The following is a 25,078-nucleotide window of genomic DNA, read 5'->3' on the forward strand; positions in this document are numbered from 1 at the left end:
AACTTACCTCACTAGTAGGGCAAAAAGTTAAACATGACACCTTGATTTCACTTTTAGTTTACAAAGTATTTAATGTTCTGAAAAGCACGTGTCAACAAACGATAAACCAAAGCCATGAGGCCCAAGAGGCGAAGTTTTATTGAAATCGAAGTTGTATTTTGACCAAGATGAAAAACCAAAAAAAAAATTAACGGTTTGCCTTGCTTAGCTACGACATTGTTTCGTTTATTGATTACTGCAGCAGACATTTAAGTTTGAAAAATAATACATCAACGATTTCCTAACACTGAGATCCCGTTTTGATTTTTCAGTTTTACTTTCTTTACGGTGCCAATACTTCTGTTGCATCAGATCAAAACTGATTTTAATCTGTCAAATTTACAGTTGGTAAGCTCGCATCCAGTCGATTTGTTCACTACCTTACCGTTCAAGTGTCCACCAAGATAACTCATTTGGGTAAGGAGCCGTCTTTGTGAACAAAAAAACTTCAAGATCAACCAACGCTGGATCTACTTTCCAGGTGTGCGGTTAACAATGCATTCAGTAGCGGGGAGCTAGTTGATGGAATAATTCACAGACAAGCGGAAACTTTAGTCCGTTAGCCTCGGTGACCGGACATGACGTCAATGCCTCTACCTACAAGCATGTGAAACTGCCAGGAATAACTTATCAGAGGCTTTATCAGTTGAGGATATAGTCCAGTCGTTGAAGGGTTTTACCTTGACTTAATTGGTGTAAAGCTGAAATTTTGTACCTACATCCTACAAGCATGTGAAACTGCCAGGAATAACTTATCAGAGGCTTTATCAGTTGAGGATAAACTAACAACCATTATTATTAAAAGCATGAATTCAAGTTATAAAATTTTATCTATTTGCGTAATTGGTCAGTTCGCCTGACTTGTCACTCTTTTATACTCCGTTAAATGTAACGAATTGAGAAGTTTTACTGTCTTTGTTAACTCGGTTTCCACAATCTCTGACTTCTCAGCCGAGTTTTAAAAAGTTGTTCTGTTGTGTAGTCTTCAGGAAAGACTTACGATTTCACGCTAAAAAGCTATTTAGTTCGTGCAAAATAGCAACATTATCTGACAAATATACTCACAATCGAAATCCACGCTAGTCTACGAAATTCCACCGAGCCCACAGAAGCTATGCGAAAAAGGCTAAGTTTTTGACTGAGTAAAGATGTCAAGAATACAAGTTCAAACACAACGTGATGCAAAATGGAATTTCATTGGTCGATTTATCATGAGAAAAGGCAAAAATAAAACAAACAAAATCATTCTGTGATGAAAAAAGAAGTTACTGGAGGTTCCAGTCTACATAGTTTTTCAACACTGCTGCCGGATTCGTTAATTTATTGATGTAAATTACGAAAGGAACATTATTAAGATTCTTTCAATAAGCAGATCACGATTTGAAGCGATTAAATAAACGAAAGAAATTCTAAAATGGTCAGGTTTTTCACAAAGACGCTAAAGGAAAAACATGGAAGAAAAACGTGAAGATGTACAACGGAAAATAACGTTTTCATTTTGTTCAGCAACCTTCGAAAATTGAACGTGATGCACGTAATAACGTAAATACGTAACGTAATGAACGTAAACAACAAAATAAAAACAATCTTTGCGCTTTAATGAAAAAAGGTTCTGTGTGACCGCCTAAGACAGACCTTAGTGGCTACGAAAGCCATAATGAAATTGACTAGGCCTCCTTGCACCAATGGTATACAAATAATTTTCTACAACTTTCTACAACATTATCTTACTTTACCCAGATGCAGTTTGGGTTTTAGGCATTGGGCAAGCAGAAGTAACGTCAAACCAGGCTTAAATTATTTCGGTCAACCAGTTTGGCCACCGGCCACCCCCACTAGTGGGGAACAAACCGACGATGGATTATGATGATGAGTTTGAACGATCTCATATCTCGACGGTGCAAGGTGAAAAATATCGGTGAGAACGAAACGTTGGCAATAAGACAAAATGATCAACTCGTGTTTCATCGGGCTATTCCTACCAAATGGATTGGCTTGAGGCATAACCGTCATTGGTTCAACAAAACAAAACAAAAAAGGTTTTATAGAACTTTTTCAAAGGATTCTATTGGCACTGAAATTTCATCCGTTTTTTATTTAACACAAATATGTAAAATTTCACAGAAAGTTGAGTTTAAATAATGAAGCACTCCGTTCGAACATTACAATACTGTATTTGTAATCAGGAAAATTCATTCAATTTGACGCGTCCGAACAAAAACACGTAGTTCTTGATCGGGCTTGCCTTTAGTAAAACATCCGTTGCAAAGTTTTTACGAAACCAAATTTCGTTTGCTTTGTTTGAAAACAGTTGTTGATCATCACAAAAAAACACAAGAGCCTCCCACTGGTAACTAAGTAACAGATCGACTGCAGTATGACGAGACAGCTGACAACGAAGCATTCCATCACAGAATGATGAAAAAAACAAAAGCGGTCAGAAGATCAGAGTCGTGAAAATCAAAACCTTAAATTAAAAAAACAGTTTTCTCACGAAACCTTCATACTGCAGTTTGACCTCCGTTATTTGCGTCATTTTGACCGTTAAACGACGTAAAATGACGAACAAATACCGGAAATGTTACTTAGTTGCGACCAGTGGGATTTAACCTCAGCAGCCAGACTGGACTACGTCAGCACCGGAACGCTTGGAAACTGTTAAAGTTGTGAAGACCTGAAAAAAATCGTCAACAAATGAGTTGTTATCGAAATGAATCGTAAGGTTTTTATGTAAAATAAAAACAACAAAACAACGCAGGCCTCAAAGCTCCTTTATTTTTCAGGCGACCAAGCATAGCCTGAGAGCTTCCTTTCAGGCGACCAAATTCTCACGCTCAGCAGCCAAAGATCCACTGAAAATTTGTGTTTTTAAAAATCCGTTAGACCATAACTATATCGTGTTTTTGCGTTCACTCAGGTAAGAACAAGGCCCTGAAACATATTAGCAGTTGTATTCAAACGCACTGCTTCTCAAATAGATGTAGACTTTTACGAAGCAGCATTTCCCGTCGGCGTGTGCAAAACTTCGCCTTGTTAATGAAAAAAAGGTTGTGAATGCGAGTGAAGAAGAGCTCAAGTGGAGAGAAAAAAAGTTTGCAATCCCAACGGAGTGAAGAAATGTTGGCTCGTGGAAGCTAGCGACCAAACATGGCTTACCGGCGAGGTAGTTTCGGCCTTTCGGGGGTCATTCAACGACTACTTGGCGCTTATGGCCGCCGGGAGCTTAGAGGCCTGCAATGGCAATGAAAAGCCTTTTTCTTCTTCTCTAGTAGAAGTCTCAGATCTCACAAAAGAAGGCTGCGGTAGGTTTCAAGGTGTGTTGGTATGTTTAAACCATAACATATTGTTAAATCTTGCAGAACCACATACCTCAGCAGTTGTAGGATGAATTCCTATCGTGCTGTCCAAGAGTTTCTTCGTAAGACCGCATTTCATCGCAGCGGCGAACCCTTGCATCACTTCGCCCGCATTGGGACCGAGATAGTGCAACCCTACACGATACAATAGTTAAACAAAAGATCTTTTCAAGAGATTTCGTATTTCTTCACATTAGAAGAAAACACTGTTTAGTGTTTAAACTCCCAAAAGAGGTGTGCTTCAAAAAAGTTTTCTTGTAAAGTGACTCATGGCCACCTAAAGATACGGCCTGATTTGTCACATTTTGCAGAAATTTCCAGGTTTTTCTAACTTTGGGCGAACGTTTAAATGAATTTTTCTAAAAATTAGATTTCTACGCTTTCTTTACTCTTTTCCCCAGATGACACAATAGGTTTTAACATCATCACATGTTGAAAAACAAAGAAAATTTGATTTCGAAGATTTTAGTCAGACTGTTAATTTTTCAATAACAGTCTGATTTTGCGTTTTTCAACTTACTTTTTCTCATTTGCTACTGCTTTCCCAAGGCAACAAAACAGCTTTATGTCATTAGGAAACCGCAAAAAGTAAAAACATCTCAAAAAATGTCAGTTAAACACTAACAGTAGCTGTAATCAAAATCTGCAAAATGTGACAAATCAGGCCGCATCTCCAGGTGGCCATGAGTGACTATAGAAAATGATATTGCTGATAGGACTATTTTCTTTGTTTTCGTTTTCACTTGACTGTCAGAAAAAAAATCATGCCCAAGTTTCTTGAAACCACACAGGCACGTGCTCTTGATAGGTGTCGAACCCAGAACCTTTCGAACACTGGTCAATCGCTTTTACCTTTCGCCACGCAACCGTCTACGATTGTGCTGGTCCTTAACCCTAGAACTGCACGGTAGTGATAGATAGATCGGTTGTCGATATCAATTGACTAAAATAAACTTGCTTTGGACAGGATCCAAATTAGAATTACCAAATTTTAGAAAATAAGTTATTCGTGATGTCCTCCACAACTTATTACTCAATTATCTTTCTTCGATGAAACTATCAGCATTCAAAGTCGCGACTCACCGATGACCCGTTCATCGTCGAGTTTGTTGGTGATGACTTTCGCGTAGCAGATGTTGGCGTCATTGGCTGGAACAGTCCATTCCAAAGGCCAGAAGTTGCTGTGATAAACCTGCAAGAAAACTACAATTAAAGATTTCGAAGGAGCAATTAGCATTAGCGTAGGTTTGTTCAGAATCGGTGGATGGGCAACAGATACGAGGCTGACTTAAAGGCATACTAAATAAAAATTTCAAACGGGAATTAAGCATTAAAATGAGTAAAATGAACATTCAAGAATACATTTCAAAAAAAATTACCAAAAAAAATTTGTTTTTGGCATTTGTTGGTAGCATGTTAAACACAAAGAACGTGGAAAATCGCAAAGTCAGGTTTTTCCTTTAGTATCCCTTTAAGCTAGCAAAATCCGTATGTTTTACATCTTTGCAATATAAAAAGGATGCATTTTTTCTTTTATCTAGGACGTCGAATGCGCAGCAAAGAATTGAGAGTGGCGCAATATTGCGTGGGATGCACTGCATAGCTATAAAAACGAGCTATCGTTAACATAAAACGTAGTATCATGTGAACAGTAGAAGTGCAAGATTAAACCACAAATGCATCAAACAACCACTAAGTCAATTCTTCGACAAAAAGCATTCAGTGATTTCGGACAGGACTTCATACAATAACACTAACGTGTCAAGTTCTCAGTTGCGATGATAAGCTGCTTTATATTACCAGCAGATAGTCAAATCTACAAACTTAACTTACAACGTTATCTCACTACGCAAACAGCAAGATCCGCCATCTTTACATTGATTTAATGTTTTCAGACGACATTTTGTTGTCTGGGTACATAATTGGGTTGGCAACTGCGTTCGTTGAGAACAGAAATCTAAGGCAAACTTGAACTTATCGAAATAATAATCGATCGACATTTGTATTGACAGTAGGCAAAGGCTCACCTCAATATTGTCATCTCCAAACTTTTCAATAGCCGATTCCTCTGAAAACCCGCAACAGCTGTACTCAAGGGGCGTGAAAACAGTGGTAGGAACGCCAGCATAATCGCACTGTCGGTGTAATTTAAAATACAAGATATAAAGAAGGGTTCTGAAAGGCCACGAGCCTGGGTCTGCTATTATTCGATGAGTCTGATTCGGTGAGTTCCTAACTTCTAACCCCTAACCTTAACCCCTAACCCTAAAACGGCAATAATAATTAGACTACGGTACCCGATAATTTAAAAAAAAAAATTGAAAAAAAAACCGTTGAGGGATCGGACTCACCGAATCGGACTAACCGAATCGGACTCACCGAATCGGACTCACCGAATCGGACTCACCGAAACGGGCCATTCCGCACGAGCCCACACGAGCTCCAAACCGGCCTTAGTGCATTAGGAGGGGTTTGCGGGTTTTCGAATTCAATTCTGTTCGTGCATATTTTTACAAAAACGTTTTTTTGAGCCAAATTTCCACAATATCGTGTAAGGGCAAAATGTTGGTAACTGGAAAAATTGCTCACTCCACAAGTATATACCACCTTACACAATACACACTTACACAGGCTTGTATACGACAACATGAAAGGAACGACAATGTAAGCTCACACCATTATCGAAATCAAACAAAACCAGTGGGAATAATATAGCATGTGTGGCATAATTATGTGCTGAAACCTGAAATAATCTTCACTTTTTAAACAAAATCTATTCAATTCTACAATATAGTGTTCCAAGAAAGTACAATCACAAATATGCGGTTTCAACAAATATTGGCTATTCCAAACTGTCCATACTTTTTCTTTGGAGTCGGAATAAAGTCTTTTCGCCAGTAATCTTCCCGCTTGGATGGCGACAGGCGTCAGTTCTGGTTTCCCTTCAAGATTGTCTCCAATACAGTAAATGTTCGGGACCGACGTTTGGTCACAATCGTTGACTGATATCTTCCCTTTCCTAAACATGAGTTATGTTTGAACATGAATGCAGTGGAGCGGAAAGTTGTGACGTGATGGGAAAAGAAGCGGCAAGTTCTTTTGATTAGCTACGTACAGTGACAAAGAGTTGTAATAATGTGAAATGCAAGAGGTTTTGGTTGGTTTGGTTTTTGAATCTTTATCCTCGGATTGACAAAGCCTTAATTGGTTATTCCTGGTAGTTCTGCATATTTGTAGAGGCTTTTGACGCAGGGCCGGTTACCGAGATTGGCAGAGTGAAGTTTTCCGATTGTTGAAGTGTTGATACCGGGGAATTATTCCATTCACTAGGTGCCGCTGAATGGAGAGCAGTCCTTAGAATACGTTGCTTAAGCGCACATCCCGAGAGTCGAACTTGCGCCGCGTGATCTTGAGCCGAGCGCGTAACCACTGAGCTAACGGGACGGACGAATAGAATAGGACGAAAAGAAATATGCGTATCGTTTCTACAGATTTTCGTGACAACCTTATCAAAAACAAGTGGCTTTCATGCAAGAGCTATTTAGTTTTTTTCGTTTGTGAATATGGAAAAACATAAATGAAAAAGGATGAATCGGATGCATCCTCTTTCAGCACAGAGGCTAAGAGGAAGAAGACAGGAAGGATTACTCATTACAAAGCTGCTTTCTTTATGTACTTATGCTTCCTCGATATGACAACACGACATTTCCTAGCATTGTAAACTGAACAGGAAACTGTGTCCTGATAAACGGTGGGTGGATATTGTGTTGATATTTTCACTAAATAGACATATTTTTTTAATCATATTTCGTCGTTTGCAGCGCACATTGACAATAGACCAGATAGAAAACCAGTCTTGTTACATTCATTGATGCAACGTTTTCAGACGTTGAATCGGTGAAAAAAAAAATGATTTGCTGGCTGTAGACCACGCAGCACAGTGTAAACGAATTCAGGTCACAAATTACTCTTTTTTTTTCTGCCAAGTCTGATGATCGACTGTGACAAAGAAAAAGTGCATTTGCTGTTTAGAAAGCACGTACTTGTTAGTCGTGATGCCAACAGATTCCAGACCGATGGTTTTTGTCACAGATTCGCGGCCAATGGCAAAAACGACCTAAACAGAATAAAAGCAAAACATTGAACAATTCGCAGAAATAAGGTTTTCAATGTTTTTATCAAAAACAACGACAAACTGGAGCATCAGGTCAGATCAATGGGGTAAATGTGGAAAATGTCTTTATACTTGAACTGTTGAGCAGTATATATCAAAGATGGGACATAATACTTCGAAGTTTCGCGCGCAAAAGAAACTTGTTGATCATCAGCCTAGGTATAAACATAACTTGACAAAAATCACCGTGAAACATTTGAGCGAATAAGGCCAAGTTGCCAGTAGGCAATCTCAGCTTCGAGTTTTTGTATAATAAAAAAAAAACAGACAAGTATCTTGGAAACATACAGCTTAGTACAAGTTAGAATCATCGCATACCGTGTTATATTCCCCAGTAAATTCTTCTTGGGTAGTGGTGTTCTTTGCTGTGACCCGCAACAATCCTGGCTCCCCGTCAGATATCTTTTCGACTTTCAAGGGAATGCAACTAAAAAAAATTAAACAATTTAAAAAAAAAAACTGTTTAGAAAGAAATTGGTTTTTTTGTTCTATCTACGCTATAGCATGCGTCGCGTCCGGTGCACGTTAAAAAATATTTCTACTTGCAATTACGTTTGAAAACCAAAATACAGCAAAAGATTTATATCACACAAATGGTTTCTATCTCCATCTCAAATGAACAGTTCATGTATTTTTCAATAACCGATACAAGCCAAGCCATTAAGAGTCAATGTATTGGATATTGTTATTGTTGGACGGATATTGTTGGACAGGAGCACACGCTCAATTAACTAATTTTATGGCCAGGTACTGCATAATGAATCCCTATGGCAGTGGGTGCAAGCCAGCTAATGAAACTGCTACTTTTTAAATTGAATCAAGGTCCGCAAACGTTACATCAATGTAAAAAGCACATATTTTGCATGCGACTGAGTGTCAGCTTGGTTATTGAATCAAGTCGAACGGTCTTGCAATATTCTGGTTAATGATTTGCTTGTAATAGAACGTGTTTGGGGACAAACTTTAACGTTAGCTTAGTTCTAAAAACAGCTTACACGGTAATGATCAAAGAAACGCACAAGACATCACTAAAATCCGCACATTGATTAACGTATTTGTACCATTATCTACTGGCAAGTGTCTAACTTGATATAACTTGGCTGTTCCAGTTTAGTAAACATTGAAAACTTAAAATTCTTCCATAAAGTATTTGCATCTTTGCATGGTATGGTTCTTTACCGGAGTCTACGCTCGGTTGTTGACAAAGAAATTGTAGTTGCAAAGGGTTTGGTATTGAAATAAAGCAACTATCAATAAAAAGAGCTGTATTTTTGTATGCATGTAAAATGTATGCCATACTAGTTCTACTCTACAGTAGATGCAAGAATTGGTAGGTATTATAAAAGTGTGCAAACGAAAACAAGTAATTTATGGTTACAGAAAGAGAGCACCTTTTCAAACAACTCAGCATATCTCAATATTTTTTTGCACGCTAACAAGTTGACATCAATGCGCAATGCATTTACCTCTTTAAAATGTTGATTTCTTCATTGTTCTCCAAGTATTCGCCAACTTTATCGGCCATTTGTTGATCAAAACCTAGAAAAACACAACGTTTTTAGGTTTTGTAAACGCAAGAACAAGTGTTATTATGAAAGAGAGCAAGCTGCAAAAAGTTACATAATAATCGAAGCTAAGAAACGCCTAGTCATTGGAATGTGTGACGCGTAGAGGACGAAAATAGCTTTGTAACAAATGATATAATTCAACCATTACTCAGCGATTCTTACATGGTCATTATGCAGCAAATCTTTGCTAGGCGTTACTCAGCAAATATCATATTCACATCACGTAGCAAGAAATATTTAAAATAACGTTTTTCTAAAAAGTCGCTTTCGTGTGAAAACCCATTTGTTTTTTTACTTTAAAATATCTGAAGTCATGCTGCAGAAAATCCAATACCAATCCACAATTCCCAGATACAAGCGAAAAAAAAATACTAGCCTACAAGCAAATGTAGCAATATGATATATATATGTGGACAAACAAAAATATCTTTACATTGACATTCAAACAGATATGAGTTTCAGTTCAGTTTATTGTTTTGCTGGCGATAAACAAACAAAAAGTACATACAAATTAAGTGTCTATCAGCACAACAGGATGGCAACGAAAGACCTGTAAGGTCATCTATGTCAGCTGCCACCCTAGCCTGTTGCAGGTTCGACAAGCACAAGCATCCACCTTGACAACATTGTTTTACGTTGGTTCAACGTTTGTAAACGTTAAATCAATGTAAATACAACTAATTTGTTGGCCGGTGAAAAGTGTAACCTGAGCACAGGTTTAAGGTTTAGCATTGAGTGCCATCAACAATGGCCATCGAGATTACGAAATCTATCAGCTGCCTACTCACTTTCATGGAAATAGCTTTGTTGGTATTACGGGGCGTGTTGCAACCAGTGGCATTCAATAGCTCATACACGTTAAGCACGGCCTAGTGACTCTGCACTTTTTGTCAAGCACTGATTAGTGATTGAACATACCGTTGAAATAACTTTTAGATAACCGTTTGTTAAACGTAGCTTGGAAAATGGCATCCAGATGACGGAAATCTGTCATTGCACCAGCAGGAAAAGTGACACGACTCACACGAGTTTAGCTTCACCTACCGTACAGCAATGAACATTTCTATTTCTTTCACTTCAAAGAATAAACAAATCTAAGACTGTGGCATGCGAAAGAAGGGCGGTAGTTAAATCTGATTACGCTGTGGCCTTGATAAGCAGGTTAACACCACAAATTACCATCACTATACATTAAGCACACGCTAACATTTGTGTGGAATTACAGTAGTTCAAACCAACCTCTCAAGAAAATGGATCTGACCATAACTGTAACATCAAGGCCGACTCCTTTCAAAAAGCCTCCGCACTCCAAAGCAACGTATGATGCTCCAATCACTAGGGTTTTCCCAGGACAGTATGGAAGTGAAAATAAATCATCACTGGCAAAATAAGCACAATAGTCAATGGGATTGATGTGTACAGAATTGCAGAATGATCACCGAAAAAATGGTTGAAGAAGATTTCAACGTCGAAATTCGTGGTTCAATTAATTTTACTCGTGACAAAGTAATCAGAAAGTTTCTCTGTATCAATTACAATAACGTTAACACTTTAGCAGGTAAACGAAAGAGCGGATACGTTTTGAATATTCCCAGTGGACGATAGAGCTTTTTATTTGTGGAATAGTTATAGAATAAAACAAGAATTCATTTTTCCTCACTTTTATTGACATGCCCCATCTAGATCTCAACGCATGTGAGTGTTAAATCCATCAGGCACAAGTATTAGGGTTTGGCCTCTGAACTCTGAGCTAATTGGATATTGTTTTGATATCAGTTATTATACATGGTTGGTGCAATGGCACAATATGAAATGTGATACAAATAGATTGTTTTCCAAAAAATTATTATTTTACTGTGAACTCTATTAACCTCTGCACGAGGATGTAACCTGTTCTGTGGAAATATGATGTAAATACCTTGTGATTCCAAGCTCTTTCGCACCAGGTATGTCTGGATAACTGGGCCTTTCTCCGACAGCTATTATAAAATTCTCAGCTGTCATTGTGGTTTCTTTGCCACGACGGTTAGTTGCCTAATGTTAGAAAATATAAGTTAACATTTCATGGATTTTGGGCTTATTTTGATCAATTTTAAAACACAGCACTTCCAAATACTACAGATTTGCAGTTTGTTTTACAAGTTTTAATTGTGAAAGTCTATTGAAATATTTTGATACATATGTAAAAAAATTCATATCTGTAGAAAAGATATGAGAGTTTGAGAAAGAGGTTGGCTGTTTAAAAAAAAAACAATAAAAGAACAACAAACCTTTATTGTGTGGCAATCTACAAATTCACCGTACGAGTTGACATAATTAACATTTTGATCACGCAGCTGTACTCGATAACTCCAGTTGAGAGATCCAATATAATCTTGAATGCATTGCACCATGTTTTCCCAGTTCAATTTTACTAAACATAATGGCATAGGTAAGGTTTGTTGCGGATACAGAAAGAACTTAGCGAATGTGAAATGAAGGAAATGCGTCACCTGGCACTGGCAGCGCGGGGGTTCGGCCTCAAGCCAAACAGAAAAGCCCCATTAACGAACGACTCACTGACTTCAACGCCATTCGTCATAGAACATGACTAGGAAACTGTGTTGCAAAAGCTGGTGCAATTCGCTATCACCACAGCGAACTCGCAGCATCAGGCTAAAACAGGTCGTTAATATCTACATTGTGAAGGAAAGAAATGATATTTCACCCACCAGTATCGTGGTCCACTGACCAACCAAACGCTTTGGCTTCCTTGATAGCTTTTCCGAGCAGTGCAGTTTGATGCATGAGTTTCTTGGGAATACATCCGACATTGACACAGGTGCCACCAAGGCCCCATGAAGTGCCCTTTGGAGTCGGCTTCACAAAGTCTAACACGGCAACCTGGAAAATATTGATTGCATCACAACAAATTGCATACTGATGAGTGATGAACCCAAAAAAAGTCAAGATATTATTATAATAAAAAAACTTGAAATACCATAATGCAAAAAAATAGCTGGTAAAATAAGAGCATTGTTACCATCGTAAGTAGTTAAATGTGTAACAATCCTAGGTATAATGGTTATAACAAGCCACAAAAACAACATACTATTGCTGTATTCATCACAACTACATAAGCTCTACAAGCAACAATACCTTTCTTCCCAACTGTGCTGCTTGCTTAGATGCAGATAAGCCTCCAGATCCACCCCCGATCACTATCACATCGTAATCATACTTTGAACTTATCATTGGAAGGAGCTTACCCTCTTCGTGGGCCTGCATTAATAAAATATTTAAATGGTGTAACTTGCGTGCATCAATTGCTTAGGTGGAAATTCTATGATTTACGCTAGCTAATTTTTTCACAACCAAATTTGACTATTGAAATGCTGATGTATGCCTGCAATGAGAAAGAGGCTAGGTCTTATTACTCACAGCTAGTAACAATGAAGCGGACGTGGTGGGCTTGCTTCCATGCAATAAAGTGGAGTGTTTTCTAAATTAATATATATAATACCTAATAAAACAAAAATGTATGCAATTATTATATATGCATAATAGTCTACTGTACCGTACCTTGACAGTGTCATCGTGGCCTCCCACATGATTACCGTTGATGTAAACATTGGGAACAGTTCGTTGCCCAGATATCTTTTGCAAAACAGACTGAATTTGCTCCATGTTTTCTAAACATAAAGTTTCAAAATATGTTTACATTAACAAAGTTGTTTTTAGATTTCAATTCCACCAACAGGAGGAAGACACACAGTCACACCACTGATAATCCAAAACAAAGGTGAAACTCAAATATGGCATATTGCATTTTTGTTCGATTGGTGCCTTAAAAATTGAAGTTTATAATTTGTACACTCAGACCTCTAAGCTCTGGTGGCCATGGCTCACTTTCGTTCATATTCAATCTTCATTTTCTCCATTTGCATTTGTAAGTGAAACTGTTTTCTCTTCACTCGAATTCGCAAATTTTCCGCAAACAAGGCAAAGCCAAAGTTTCTTACATACCAAAGAAAAATGTTGGTCATAAAAATTTAAAAGTTTCACAATATGTCTGAGTGTCGCCTTATAAAAAAATTAAGACTAGAACTACAATACACCTACTGGGGAAGCAGTGCATTTAAATACAATTGCAAATATGTTTCAGGGCCTTGTTCTGGCCTGATTGAATGCAAACACACGATATTAATTAACAAATTTTTGAAAACACAAACTTTTAGCAATTTTTTTATTTTGGCTATTAGGCACCAGAATTTAGCCGCCAGGAAGAAGCTCTGGTAGGCCATGCTTGGTAGCCAAAAAAATAAAGGAGCTTAGAGGCCAGACATTGCAAGTAGAAATCAGCATTAAACAAGAAGATCATGATAGTTCAATCATTTCTTGTGACTTAGGAATTATGTTCCAGTCATACAAACCAGGTCTCCAATAAATTGCGAACAGCTAAAGAAATTCACGACTATATTCCATGACAAATAGTTCATAACTGGTAGTAAGCTAGTAAAACTGCAAAGCAATATTAATTATGACATTCCATTTATGGTAAAAACAAAACAGTGTGGCTTTTAAATTGCACTAAGTAATTTCATTTACAATATATCTCTGAGCACTTGAAAACATTTGTTACACAGTAGGGTGGAGTGAAAAAATTTTTTTCTCTCAAATCAAAAAAGAGGGGTTCTAAAAACTTGTCATTTGACCCAAAATCACCATTAAAATTGATTTTGGGGTGTGGCACTTTTAATTGGCCGTGCCACCCGACCCTAGGGGTCGCGACGGGGTCAAATTTCATGAAATCCGCATAACTTTACAACCGTACATGCTAGAAACTTGAAATTGGTCTTAAAAGATTCAGAAGCTACATGTTTCTATCTGCTCTAAGAGCAATTTTTACCCTAAGTGCAACAGAAAACGTTTTATCAAAAAAAAACTGATATTTGTATTAAACAAGCATCAAGCATTGTGAGTTGATGAAATGCATGCAAAAAAAAGCACTTTTAGAAATAGGAGAGTGGGAATTAAACAAATTTCTTGACCTAAAGTTGTAAATGAATGTATAGCCCAGTCAAGAATATAGAACACAGCCATTTGACACTTCAGGCATGTTGATGAACTGAAACTCAAAGCCATAAACAGACATAACTCAGCAACAACACTACATTTAACATTATGATATAAAAAACAAAAAGCGAAAAGAAAATTTTCTGAACAATTAATTAATTTTACCTCTCAAATACTTGACCCGTTGTGCTGTGTAATTTTAAGTTATCAATTTGTGTGAGCGAGGCAGTTTCTCAAATGTTTAGATTTGACCATATTTTTGCTGTGATACTGTATGATTCTTTAGCATTTCTTTTAAAATGTATTTTTCTTATAGGCTTGAAAAGGACTGTATGACTAGCCGAAAACGTTCGCTTTTTGCTTTTTATAATGTTAAATGTAATGTTGTTGCTGAGTTATGTCTGTTTATGGTTTAAAAGAGTTACCTCTCTACCCAAATTGTATGAAACTCAAAGGTACAGCAACAATAAGTAACTCTGTATGGTCACTGCTCAGTATTCTATGCCTGTTCAATGTTCATGAAGCAATTGTTTCTCTGTGTCAAAGCGTTTCATCAGACGTCTAGATTTAATTTTCTACCTGATCAAACTGTCACGCCTGTCATACCTTGCTACAGAGGATGATGCATCTGTCACCAACTTTATGTGCCGTTCAACTCTTTGCTGAACAAGGATGCTGAAGGCGCAATGGACTATCTCAAATCTCCTCAAGTGGGGATCGACTTAGAGCTTTGATCAGTGGAGGTTCACAAATCCCAGGGTCATTTAGATTGATAAGCTTGTAATACTCCTTCGCCTTGATGTTGAGTTTAGGGACAAGAAACCAACGCACACTGGAACTAACATTTGTACCAGTCTTCTCATCTGATTGTTCCAGGTCACCTCCTTCAAAGTTGTCATTCGCTGAAATGTTGACTCCATGTTGCTGTAAACATCCTCTCATCGCCAATATTTTGTTCACAGCAATTCTGCAAATTTCTTTACTGCCGTCCCACCAGAATATTCTCCGGATGTGCAAAGAATGCATTTCTTTGCACAACCTTTAACAAAATTCCCCTAACTTTTTTGGACGGAAACTGTACGATTCAACTCTGGACAAGATCGAACAGAGTCTTTGGCCCATCAGATATTTTATCTTTGTGCTTGATTTGAAACCATGTGGAAGTATATATATACCTTTAAGCAAAATTCAGCCAAAGTATGCCGGTTTGCGGACGGCTTTGATATTGAAGTATAATACCGCAGGATTCTGCATGCAAGTGTGAGCCACCTCGAGTGGAAAATTGCCCCTATCTCCAACATTGCTAAATCATCATCCACATGACCAAGGGGAGTTTCCCAACAAATCCTGTAAGCATAATGCTGGTCTATGCTGAGGTTAGCGACAACCTTATTGGGCAATAATGGAAAGTTCTGGTTGGAAATTGGTTTGAATTTTTGAATTGGCCAATTCAACACACAACCACTTAGTTTTGATCCAATCTTTCCTTAGAAAGTATTATGTGTTGTCCCGTCTATAGCAACAAGCACATGTCGCAATGGCAGTGTAGAAGGCATATCAGTATCACCCACTGCATTGGATGTTCTACCTTCTTTTCCAATGCTCTGATTAAGCCATTGTATGATCCGGTCATTGCTGCCGTACCATCAGTTCCTACAACTGCAAGTTTGTCGCCCAGTTCAGTGTACTTTATGGCATCATTGACGGTATTTGCAGTTGTTCTTCCTTTCCCATCCTCAGGTGTGACATGGGTCAAATAATACTCGCCTGGTTCTCCTACAATGACATAGTGCTCTTCCAGGATTGATTGTGATTGTGAATGGATTTTGAAATATAGTCTATGTTGTTCCCCTATGTAATAGATTCTAAAATGGACGATTCCACAATGCACACAGTACATACTTATTATGGTTGAGAGCGAAATGATAAAATATCAGTTTTTTTCATTTAAATCATTTTCTGTTGCATTTATGGTTAAAGTTGCTTTTAGAGCAGATAGAAACATGTAATTTTTGAATCTTTTAAGACCAATTTCAAGTTTCTAGCATGTACGGTTGTAAAGTTATGCGGATTTCATGAAATTTGACCTCGTCGCGACCCCTAGGGTCGGGTGGCACGGCCAATTAAAAATGCCACACCCCAAAATCAGTTTTAATGGTGATTTTGGGTCAAATGACAAGTTTTTAGAACCCCTCTTTTTTGATTTGAGAGAAAAAAAATTTTTCACTCCACCCTATTACACAGGTGCAAGAAAAAATAGCAAACAATTTGTTGTATCAATTTTTCAGCATAGCGACTTGGTGAAAGGGGCTTGCCATAAGAAACAACCTATATGTATACTGTATATATAATCATAATGTGATTTGATGAGTTCTACAAATAATACATATGATATATTATATAATTAGCAAGTAGATATGGTATCAAGTGTTAACAGTTGTAAATGCTGACTGAAACGTTTGCGACACAATGCATAGCCTACTGTACTTTGAAATCAAAGTAAAATAGCATGTAAACAAAAAATCAAGCAGAATCTTTACTTATGTTGATTTAAAAATGTATGCTGAACATGCATAATATGTATTATACAATTATACATAGCATTCTTTTCCAAAAAGAGTTATATCAATTAGGTATATAAAAAATAAACACCTTCCTTATTACTGCTAAGGTATTTGTTACCTTCATTATTCATTTCAAATGCTGTGTAGGAAACATTCAAAGAATCAAAAAGAGCTTTAATCTGAAAAGCAAAAAAAAATGTCACAACTACTTAACAGCACATCTTTAAACTCTGTTTGTATATACAGTAATTTTATATATTATATAACTGCAGACAGTGCACACCGTTTCGACCTTCCGGTCTCCTCAGTGCGGTAGGGACACTGGTATGGCCATGGAGATATATACCTCCATTGTGACATTTTCCTATTTGTGTTATGTAAGCACCAAAAATAGTACTACTGCTAACCTTGCCAAAGTGCTCAAACTGCAAGCAGTGAGCTTTGCATAATGCATAGCAAGGTACCTCCAGTAAAGTGCTCAATCGGCATAAGCCAAGAGCGTCCATTTTATATATATATAATTGTAATGTATATTGTATAATGTATACCGTATATAAATTTGGATTGTAGCGTTTGATTAACAGCGCTTCTTGAATTTTTGTGTCAAACTGGGATTTGCCTTTGCGTAAAATTTTAAATGAGTCAGTAGAGAACTTTTGATCTGTGCAAAAAGAGCACTCCGTCCATGATATGGTCTTTGATGGCACTTTAATTTAAGCCTCTAAAGTTCAGATGCTCCTCTGTTTCAATATTAAAAAAGAGCATCATTACAACAAATGTTCTATAATAATGGTTATTCAAAACTGTACTTTGAGAATATCTTGAGTCGCTTTATCTCCGAGAATTCCAACTAAAAAGAAAAGGCTGAAAATGAGTTAAAAGTGAACCATTGCTTGTCCAATCTGTTTGTGGGTAAAGAATCTAAAACGTTTGCTCGTAAAATCGGACAGTTTATGAAAAGTAAATTTGATTGTACGTTTTTTCTATTTACAAAATATTCAACTGGATGCAACCTAGTTCAAACCCTGAACAGTTCATACCCTCAGTTCGTACCCTGAAAAGAACGAGAGAAAAAATTAAAAAAAGTGGAAGTCGCTGAACGCAGTTTCTGCAAACATTTAAAAACTTTCTCCCTGAAACGATCAAGAAAAAGATAGCACAAGCCGCTGATCGCAGTTTCCGCTAACCCTAACTGATCGTAGTTTCCGCAAACATTTTCTGCACTTTCCGCTAACCCCAACTCTAACCACAGACTAATCTATGCTCTAACGCTCGCTGATCGCAGTTTTCGCAAACATTTTTCTTTAGCTTCTGGTAACCACAGTTTCCGCTAACCCTTACCCTAACCTTGGAGTAATCTATGCTCTAACTAGGGACTGGGCAATTCAGAATAATTCACTATTCCAGAATTATTACGGAATACTAAATCGAATCCAGAATACCGAATCCTATTAACTTCCAGACTCCAGCAACACAAAAAGTAAAAAATTTCATGCAATGTTTATTTGCAATTTTAGACCGAAAAGTAACACAATCAAAGTAGATGTTTGTTGCAGTGCAACACATTAAGGCATTCCAAATGACTGCCAGTCAAACGAGAGCAGTGTTGCCAGATGCTGGAAGCTGCTTGGCACCAAAAAGTAACTAAAATTTCACCAGATATTTAGAACACCCTAAATAAAGCAACTTCGCCTAAAATACAAATAGTTTTTAAGACATAACACACTGCCATCACACATACGCAAACCTTTTGCAAAACGTTTACTATACGAGCAGGGATTATTCGCTAAAAAGTTCTAAAAAAATCAAAAAAAAATTTCTTGAAAAAATAATTGAGTAGGGAAGATTTCACCCAAAACTTGTCTGGTTCCAAGGTCAAAAAACGTGGCACCAAAGACATCTAAGTTTCACCAGAATTTTTAAATTTGGTATCCTATTTCCCCATCCGGCAACGCTGAACAGGAACGCAGCTTAGTTGCCGTCAAACCTGCACTGGAAAAGCATCGCTCGGAAGATGCTGATGTGGCAGGTATGTTGAGATATTTCAGAGCCAACTCCTTTAGCATGGGCATCTGCTCAATGTTGTTACGCCACCGGTCAAACTATTGCAGCGTCACATTTGCACGTGGATTGAAGAAAACATTGTAGAATTGTGCATGTGTACAAAACGTGACAAAAATTGCGCGCTTAGTTTTTTGATTGCTCATGCGAGCGAGTGACGTAGGATGCATGGCTTGCATGCGCTGTGCGCACACAACGCGTGAAAAATGTTTTTGAAAGTGCGGATGGTGTCAGTGCGAATAAAAAGTTGAGTAAACCACACTTTTTTTCAGTTGACTGTCTCAAGTTGTCAGCTTGCACAAAACTTATGCGCATCTTTAAAACCGAATCTTATTACCCGGTTTTATTGCTGTTTTGGATTCGGATAGTTTAGGATCCGAATCCTTCTGGATTCGGTATTCTGAATTACCCATCCCTAGCTCTAACCCTCGCTGATTGCAGTTTCCGCAAACATTTTTCCAGTTTCCGCTAACCATTACCCTAGCTCCAACCTTAGAGTAATCTATGCTCTAACCCTAACTGATCGCAGTTTCCGCAAACATTTTTCTGTAGTTCCGCTAACCACAGTTTCCGCTTACCTAACTCTAACCATCGAGCTGGTTTTTTTTTCGGTCATTTATCGATCATTGAAAGATTTTTTAACAAAATGTCCGAAAAAAATATAGTCAATTTGGTCAAAATGTCCGAAAAAATGTATAGTCAATTGACTATATATGACCAAAAACGACTAGAAATGACAGGAATAAATAAAAAATGATCGAATTTTTTCAAGTCATTTTGGACAAATGACCGAAAAGTTTCAGCGAAAAAAACAGCCATCGAGTAATCTATGCTCTACAACCCTCGCTGATCGCAGTTTCCGCAAATATTTTCCGCAGTTTCCGCTAATCCTAACAACCCTTGAGTTGTTTGTGGAAACTCCAATCAGCGACTTCGGCTTTGTGCTATTAAACTGCGATTAGCGACTTCGGCTTTTTTTAATTTTTTCTCTTGGTCTTTTCAGGGTACGAACTAGGTTGCACCCTTTTCAACTGAAGTCCCAGACGCCTTTGACTCTTTGCTCAAATGTTGTATATAGTTTTACATGTTTGTGTGATTCGGCATTGACGTATATACATTGGTATGTCCACCAGACATTTGACCATGAGAGTACGGGAGCATCTGAGCTTTAAAGACTTAAAGAAAAGAGCCATTAAAGACCATATCATGCAATGTTCTTTTTGCAGAGATCGAAAATTCTTAACTGGCTCATTTAGAATTTTACGCAAAGGCAAATTCTAATGTTACACAAAAACTCAGGAATCGCTGATCGAACGCTACAATCCAAATTTAAACAAACAATATATAAATTTATACAACATATTATATACTTGGAAGTGGCTACGTTTACGGCGCCGTAAATACAGCCGTTCCATGCCTTTTTTTTTAATCTTTACGTCGCTTTTACTGCGCATGCGCGCTGGTGCGTATTTTTTTCTTTTTTCACCTTCTCTTTGAAAGAAAAAGTGAATATATAACTTCTAAATTCAACCGCCTTAGCCAAGTGAGTCAATGGCGCGTACGATTTTTGTCTGGCTCTTACTCCCAAGGATGTGAGTTCGATACCACCAGGAGGTGATTCTTTTTTTAAATTAAATTCTAACCCGAAGTGACTCAATCGTTAGGCTACGCATTTTTGTGGCCGTTCAGTTTAGTTTGTTTTTAGTTCTGACCGTCACAACGAAAAAACAGTATATGACAAACACAGCAGAGGTCTAGAACAAGGTAGAAGCGACAAAGAACGGACGTTATAGGCTAGCGTTCATGATACCGAAACAGGACAATCAGTTTAAATATATAACCTTAATAAAAATTTTATAAATTTAGAACAAAGAGGAAAAAAAGCTAGTGATTTTTTCTAAATTCATAAAAATTTTTGGATGTTACGACCGTGCCATATTTTAAACTAATTGTCCTGCTTTGCTATCATGCACGCTACATCGCTATAATGTAATGGAACTCAATAATTTAAAATCAATTAACCACATGAAAACTACAGAGATTGCAACTTTCATGTTTAAATATTCAAAAAAGCTGCTTCCCACAACATTCAATGATATACTTATGTGTAAACAATCAAGTAGCCTAACAACAAGAAGTAATTCTTATATTCCGATATATTGCAGAATTAACACTTGCAAACAATCAATACGGTAGCCTACATGGGGCCAACAGTTTGGAACAAGCTTCCAACTACTATAAGAAATGAATGTAAAACTGTAAAAGGCTTTAAATCAAAAATAAACAAGCTAAATCTTCCTTGAAATAATCCCATCTAAGTATTACATCATGCACCAACATACTAATATTTTTTTTTTTTTTTTATTGCCCAACAATGATTAGCCAATGTGTGTAGATTTATTAGCAAAATAGTAAGATTGTAAGTACTCCTACTGGCCTTCTGGTTCTTGTGTTTTTTGTCCACAGAAGTTCTACAGAGTCTGCAGAAGTTTTTCCATCCTTTTTGACCAATTTCCATCTTTCGATGAAGCGGTGGCCATGCGCTCCAACCAGTTGTTTTATTTCAATATCTTGGACTGGATCGTCATGCTATTGTCTGATTGTTTATCTATTTTTTTAACGTAATATGCCAAATTGGATATTTTTTGTCACTTTAATATGGTTTAACGTGTAAAACATACGGTAACCCAAATTTATCATAACTTATTACTGGGACATACCACTACTACATCCCAGCTGGCGATGACTGTCATTTTTGCATTAATTCAACGTTAGCCAACGTTGGATCGGGGTGGAAGTGGCGAGTTTAGCTGACAGGGGTCTAAAATTATCGCTTTATCAATGCAACTTTTATCAAAGCACGCTTGATATCTTTAAGACATAACTTCTCTGGGTATAATTGAATTTCTGCAAGATGATGATGTTGTTTTTTGCTAGTTTGATTTATTTGTTTTTTGTCATTGTTTCATGTCGTCAAGTTATAGCCTATCTATTTTGTGAGTGGTGCAAGGCCTGGTGCGTTGCGCTTGAAATGGCTTTGCCCGTGGTAGGATTTCTTTGTGGGGTTTTCTTTGCCTGCCTTGCTCTTTGCTATGAGCTAAACGCATCAAGACGTGTTCCCCATATGACCATCAGCACTCTTGATAACGCACCATGGCCGATCTTCATAGCAACTGTCCATACAAATCTTCAATATATATATCAGCTAAAGTTATGTAGGCTAATAAAGTTATAGCCTATATATGTTTATTTGTTTGTAACATTTTTTATTTTTTTATTTTCTCTTTATATCTTAAATTTTTCTGAAGGTGTTGCAACCGTGCCAAATTTTTCTCAACTCAATAACTTACTTCGATCACAAGCACGTTTTAACGTTCGCGTTTTGTCGCTTCTACCTTTTTCTTGACCTTTGCTATGTTGACGTGTATTGTTTTGATATGATGGTCAGAAATAAAAAAACAACTGAACTGATAACAAGTGGCGTAGACAGAAAAAAAATTTGGGGGGGCCAAATATTTAATGAATTGAAGAGAACAAAAACGAACTGCGGGACCATCTAACGACACTCGCACGAGAGTCTCCAATGTGGCTGATTTTAAAGAAGTTTGCCACTCCCTAGAATTCTTTTTAGCAACGAAAAACAACGCTCGACATGATTGTGTTGACGATGACGGCGAGGTAATAAAATAAGTATTTCAATGATGTGAAGGACATTACTAAAAGAAGCATAATTTTTGCAAAATATGATCAAAAATGTTTTCCTCTTGAATGTCAACTAACCTAGTTCTCCTTTTTAACAACGATTCAATGTCCAACAACATCGAATCGACATAAAAACGACAATATTGCCAGCCGATGTAAATTAGCACCTTGGATTAAGACTTTGTTAAAATAAACATATTACAAACAAGACTTACAGCGCTGGTGATCGCAGATGGATATATTTTGCCAGTGAGACGCTGTCCTACAGCTAACGATTTTCGATGTCGCCAATGTGAGCGCTCGCCGCCCTGATGACGCCAGCTGCACGCCGACTATTGCTACCTGGGGTCGTAACACCTAAAATTTTTATAAATTTAGAAAAAGTCGCTAGCCTTTTTTTCCTCTTCGTTCTAAATTTATAAAAATTTTATTAAGGTGTTACGGCCGTGCCATATTTTAAACTGATTGTCCTGTTTCGGTATCATGCACGCTAGCCTATAACGTCCGCTTTTTGTCACTTCTACCTTGTTCTAGACCTCTGCTGTGTTAATCATATACTGTTTTTTCGTTGTGATGGTCAGAACTAAAAACAAACTAAACTGAACGGCCACAAAAATGCGTAGCCTAACGATTGAGTCACTTCGGGTTAGAATTTAGTTTAAAAAAAGAATCACCTCTTGGTGGTATCGAACTCACATCCTTGGGAGTAAGAGTCAGACAAAAATCGCACGCGCCACTGACTCACTTGGCAAAGACGGTTGAATTTAGAAGTTATATATTCACTTTTTCTTTCAAAGAGAAGGTGAAAAAAGAAAAAAATACGCACCAGCGCGCATGCGCAGTAAAAGCGACGTAAAGATTAAAAAAAAAGGCATGGAACGGCTGTATTTACGGCGCCGTAAACGTAGCCACTTCCTATATACTTATTTTCATTTAGTGGCCTTCTGTTTGACACTGAATCTACATAAACTTAAAAAGACTCACTTTTTTACAAAATGGACATGTTGTTTTACTAAAAATTATGACAGCATTGTCTTTGATGAATTTTTCCAACATAAGCTGTACTTCTTCATTTTTTGCCATTTTGTTGTTCAGTGTCAACACAAATATTAATATAACACTGCTTAAGTGAGCATGTCCTGGAATTTAAAAAAAAAATGTTATATACATACCGTATATAGTCTTCAAATTACAAATTTGAAGACGATGTTAGGTAAGCTTGAAAATTTTACATACCGTATATATATGTTTAGTTTAAATAAAATATTAACCTATTCCACATTTAAAAATTGAAAAAAAAATTCGCACTAGAGGTTAACACAACCAACACACCCTACAGTCTACAATCTACATGTTCAAATTGTTAAAGGATGCTTTAATTGCAAACTTCACAGGTTTACAGTATACCAACCAATCAAGTAGGCTACTGTAATTGGGTTGGGTATTGGGTAACGACTAGAACATCACACAACCATTGAAAAAAGAAGACTAATCGGGAAATAGTCAAATAGTTAAAACATCGCACTCTCGAGCTTTTTGGCGCTAAAACTAAAAGTGACTGCTGTACTTTCAATTTTCTCTTTCGCCTGAGTTGTGTGATGTTCTAGTCGTTACCCTGTAATTGTTTAGTCTTCAAATCTCGGTTCTTTTTTTTTCTGTAGCTGCTTCCTATTGTGACATCACGCTCGTAACCACGATAACCAAAATATTTTTAAACAGAATCAGCTGACTATCCACACAGTTCAATTCAACAATCAACATATCTGTCAAAATTTCTCACTGAAAAGCTTCCACAGTTCCACAAGACTTGGATACCAGAAGTTCTAACATCACGTGCCTATCAACGCGGTAAATCTTTCTAAATTGGTGTTGCCAGACGTACACAAATAAACTTTTTCCAATATCTTTTTGATACAATGTTTTTTTGTTTGTTTATTTTTATCCTGCATTGCGGGAAAGCGGACTTGAGCGCTATGCATCGGTGTACGCCTTCCAACATACACCTGACCCACGCTGTAGCTGACGGCAATGTCTGTTTCCGGTTGTCTACTCTACTTATGACTTAAATTTGGTATTACCCATTACTCGAAATCGATCACTGGGTAGAGGCAATTATCGTAAAGTTTCTTGCCAAGAGAAACAACAGCAAGTGCGGGTGGCTGGAGTCGAACATGCAGGCTCTCGACTGCGAGCCCAACGCGCTAACAAATCGGCCACTGCTGCCGAATTAAGTGCTGACCAGTCTTCAATATCATTAGTCTAAATTCTTGGTGATCTGCCCTTATTTCGTTTGCCGTTCATTTTTCGTTCTACTAGACTCCCAACACTTTCTCAGAAATCTAATTCGAGTTATATTTTACCTAAAAAAAAGTGGTTTGGTACAAATAGTTTAACTTTCGTGGTTGCGTGTGAAATAACCGGACCGGTAAAAATATTCACCTTGTCAAACTGGACTTTTGTTAAGTTTAGTTGAATAACCCTGCCATGGACAAATTATTGATAACAACTTGGTAGGATTGAATTGCATAATTCAAAAGAGATTTGTAGAAACTGCAAAAA

The 25,078-nt window shown here is 37.4% G+C and overlaps 1 protein-coding gene across 1 annotated transcript; it reads right to left on the reverse strand.

Annotated features, from left to right (window-relative positions):
- Positions 1–1,216: 1,216 nt before the first annotated feature.
- On the reverse strand, positions 1,217–23,653 carry LOC145769885 (thioredoxin reductase 1, cytoplasmic-like). Its single transcript, XM_082581426.1, has 16 exons — positions 23,504–23,653; positions 16,875–16,935; positions 12,699–12,808; positions 12,276–12,398; positions 11,849–12,020; positions 11,408–11,550; positions 11,056–11,171; positions 10,377–10,516; positions 9,036–9,108; positions 7,888–7,996; positions 7,439–7,512; positions 6,258–6,414; positions 5,423–5,530; positions 4,479–4,587; positions 3,409–3,530; positions 1,217–2,713 (listed from the first exon to the last, which is right to left on the reverse strand). Exons 1-16 carry the CDS (start codon positions 23,600–23,602, stop codon positions 2,651–2,653), a joined length of 1,779 nt encoding a protein of 592 aa, XP_082437552.1. The 5' UTR covers positions 23,603–23,653; the 3' UTR covers positions 1,217–2,650.
- Between the last annotated feature and the right edge of the window lie 1,425 nt (positions 23,654–25,078).

The sequence above is a fragment of the Aplidium turbinatum genome, chromosome 5 (genome assembly GCF_918807975.1).
Source record: "Aplidium turbinatum chromosome 5, kaAplTurb1.1, whole genome shotgun sequence".
In the NCBI taxonomy this organism is placed as follows: Eukaryota; Metazoa; Chordata; class Ascidiacea; order Aplousobranchia; family Polyclinidae; genus Aplidium; species Aplidium turbinatum.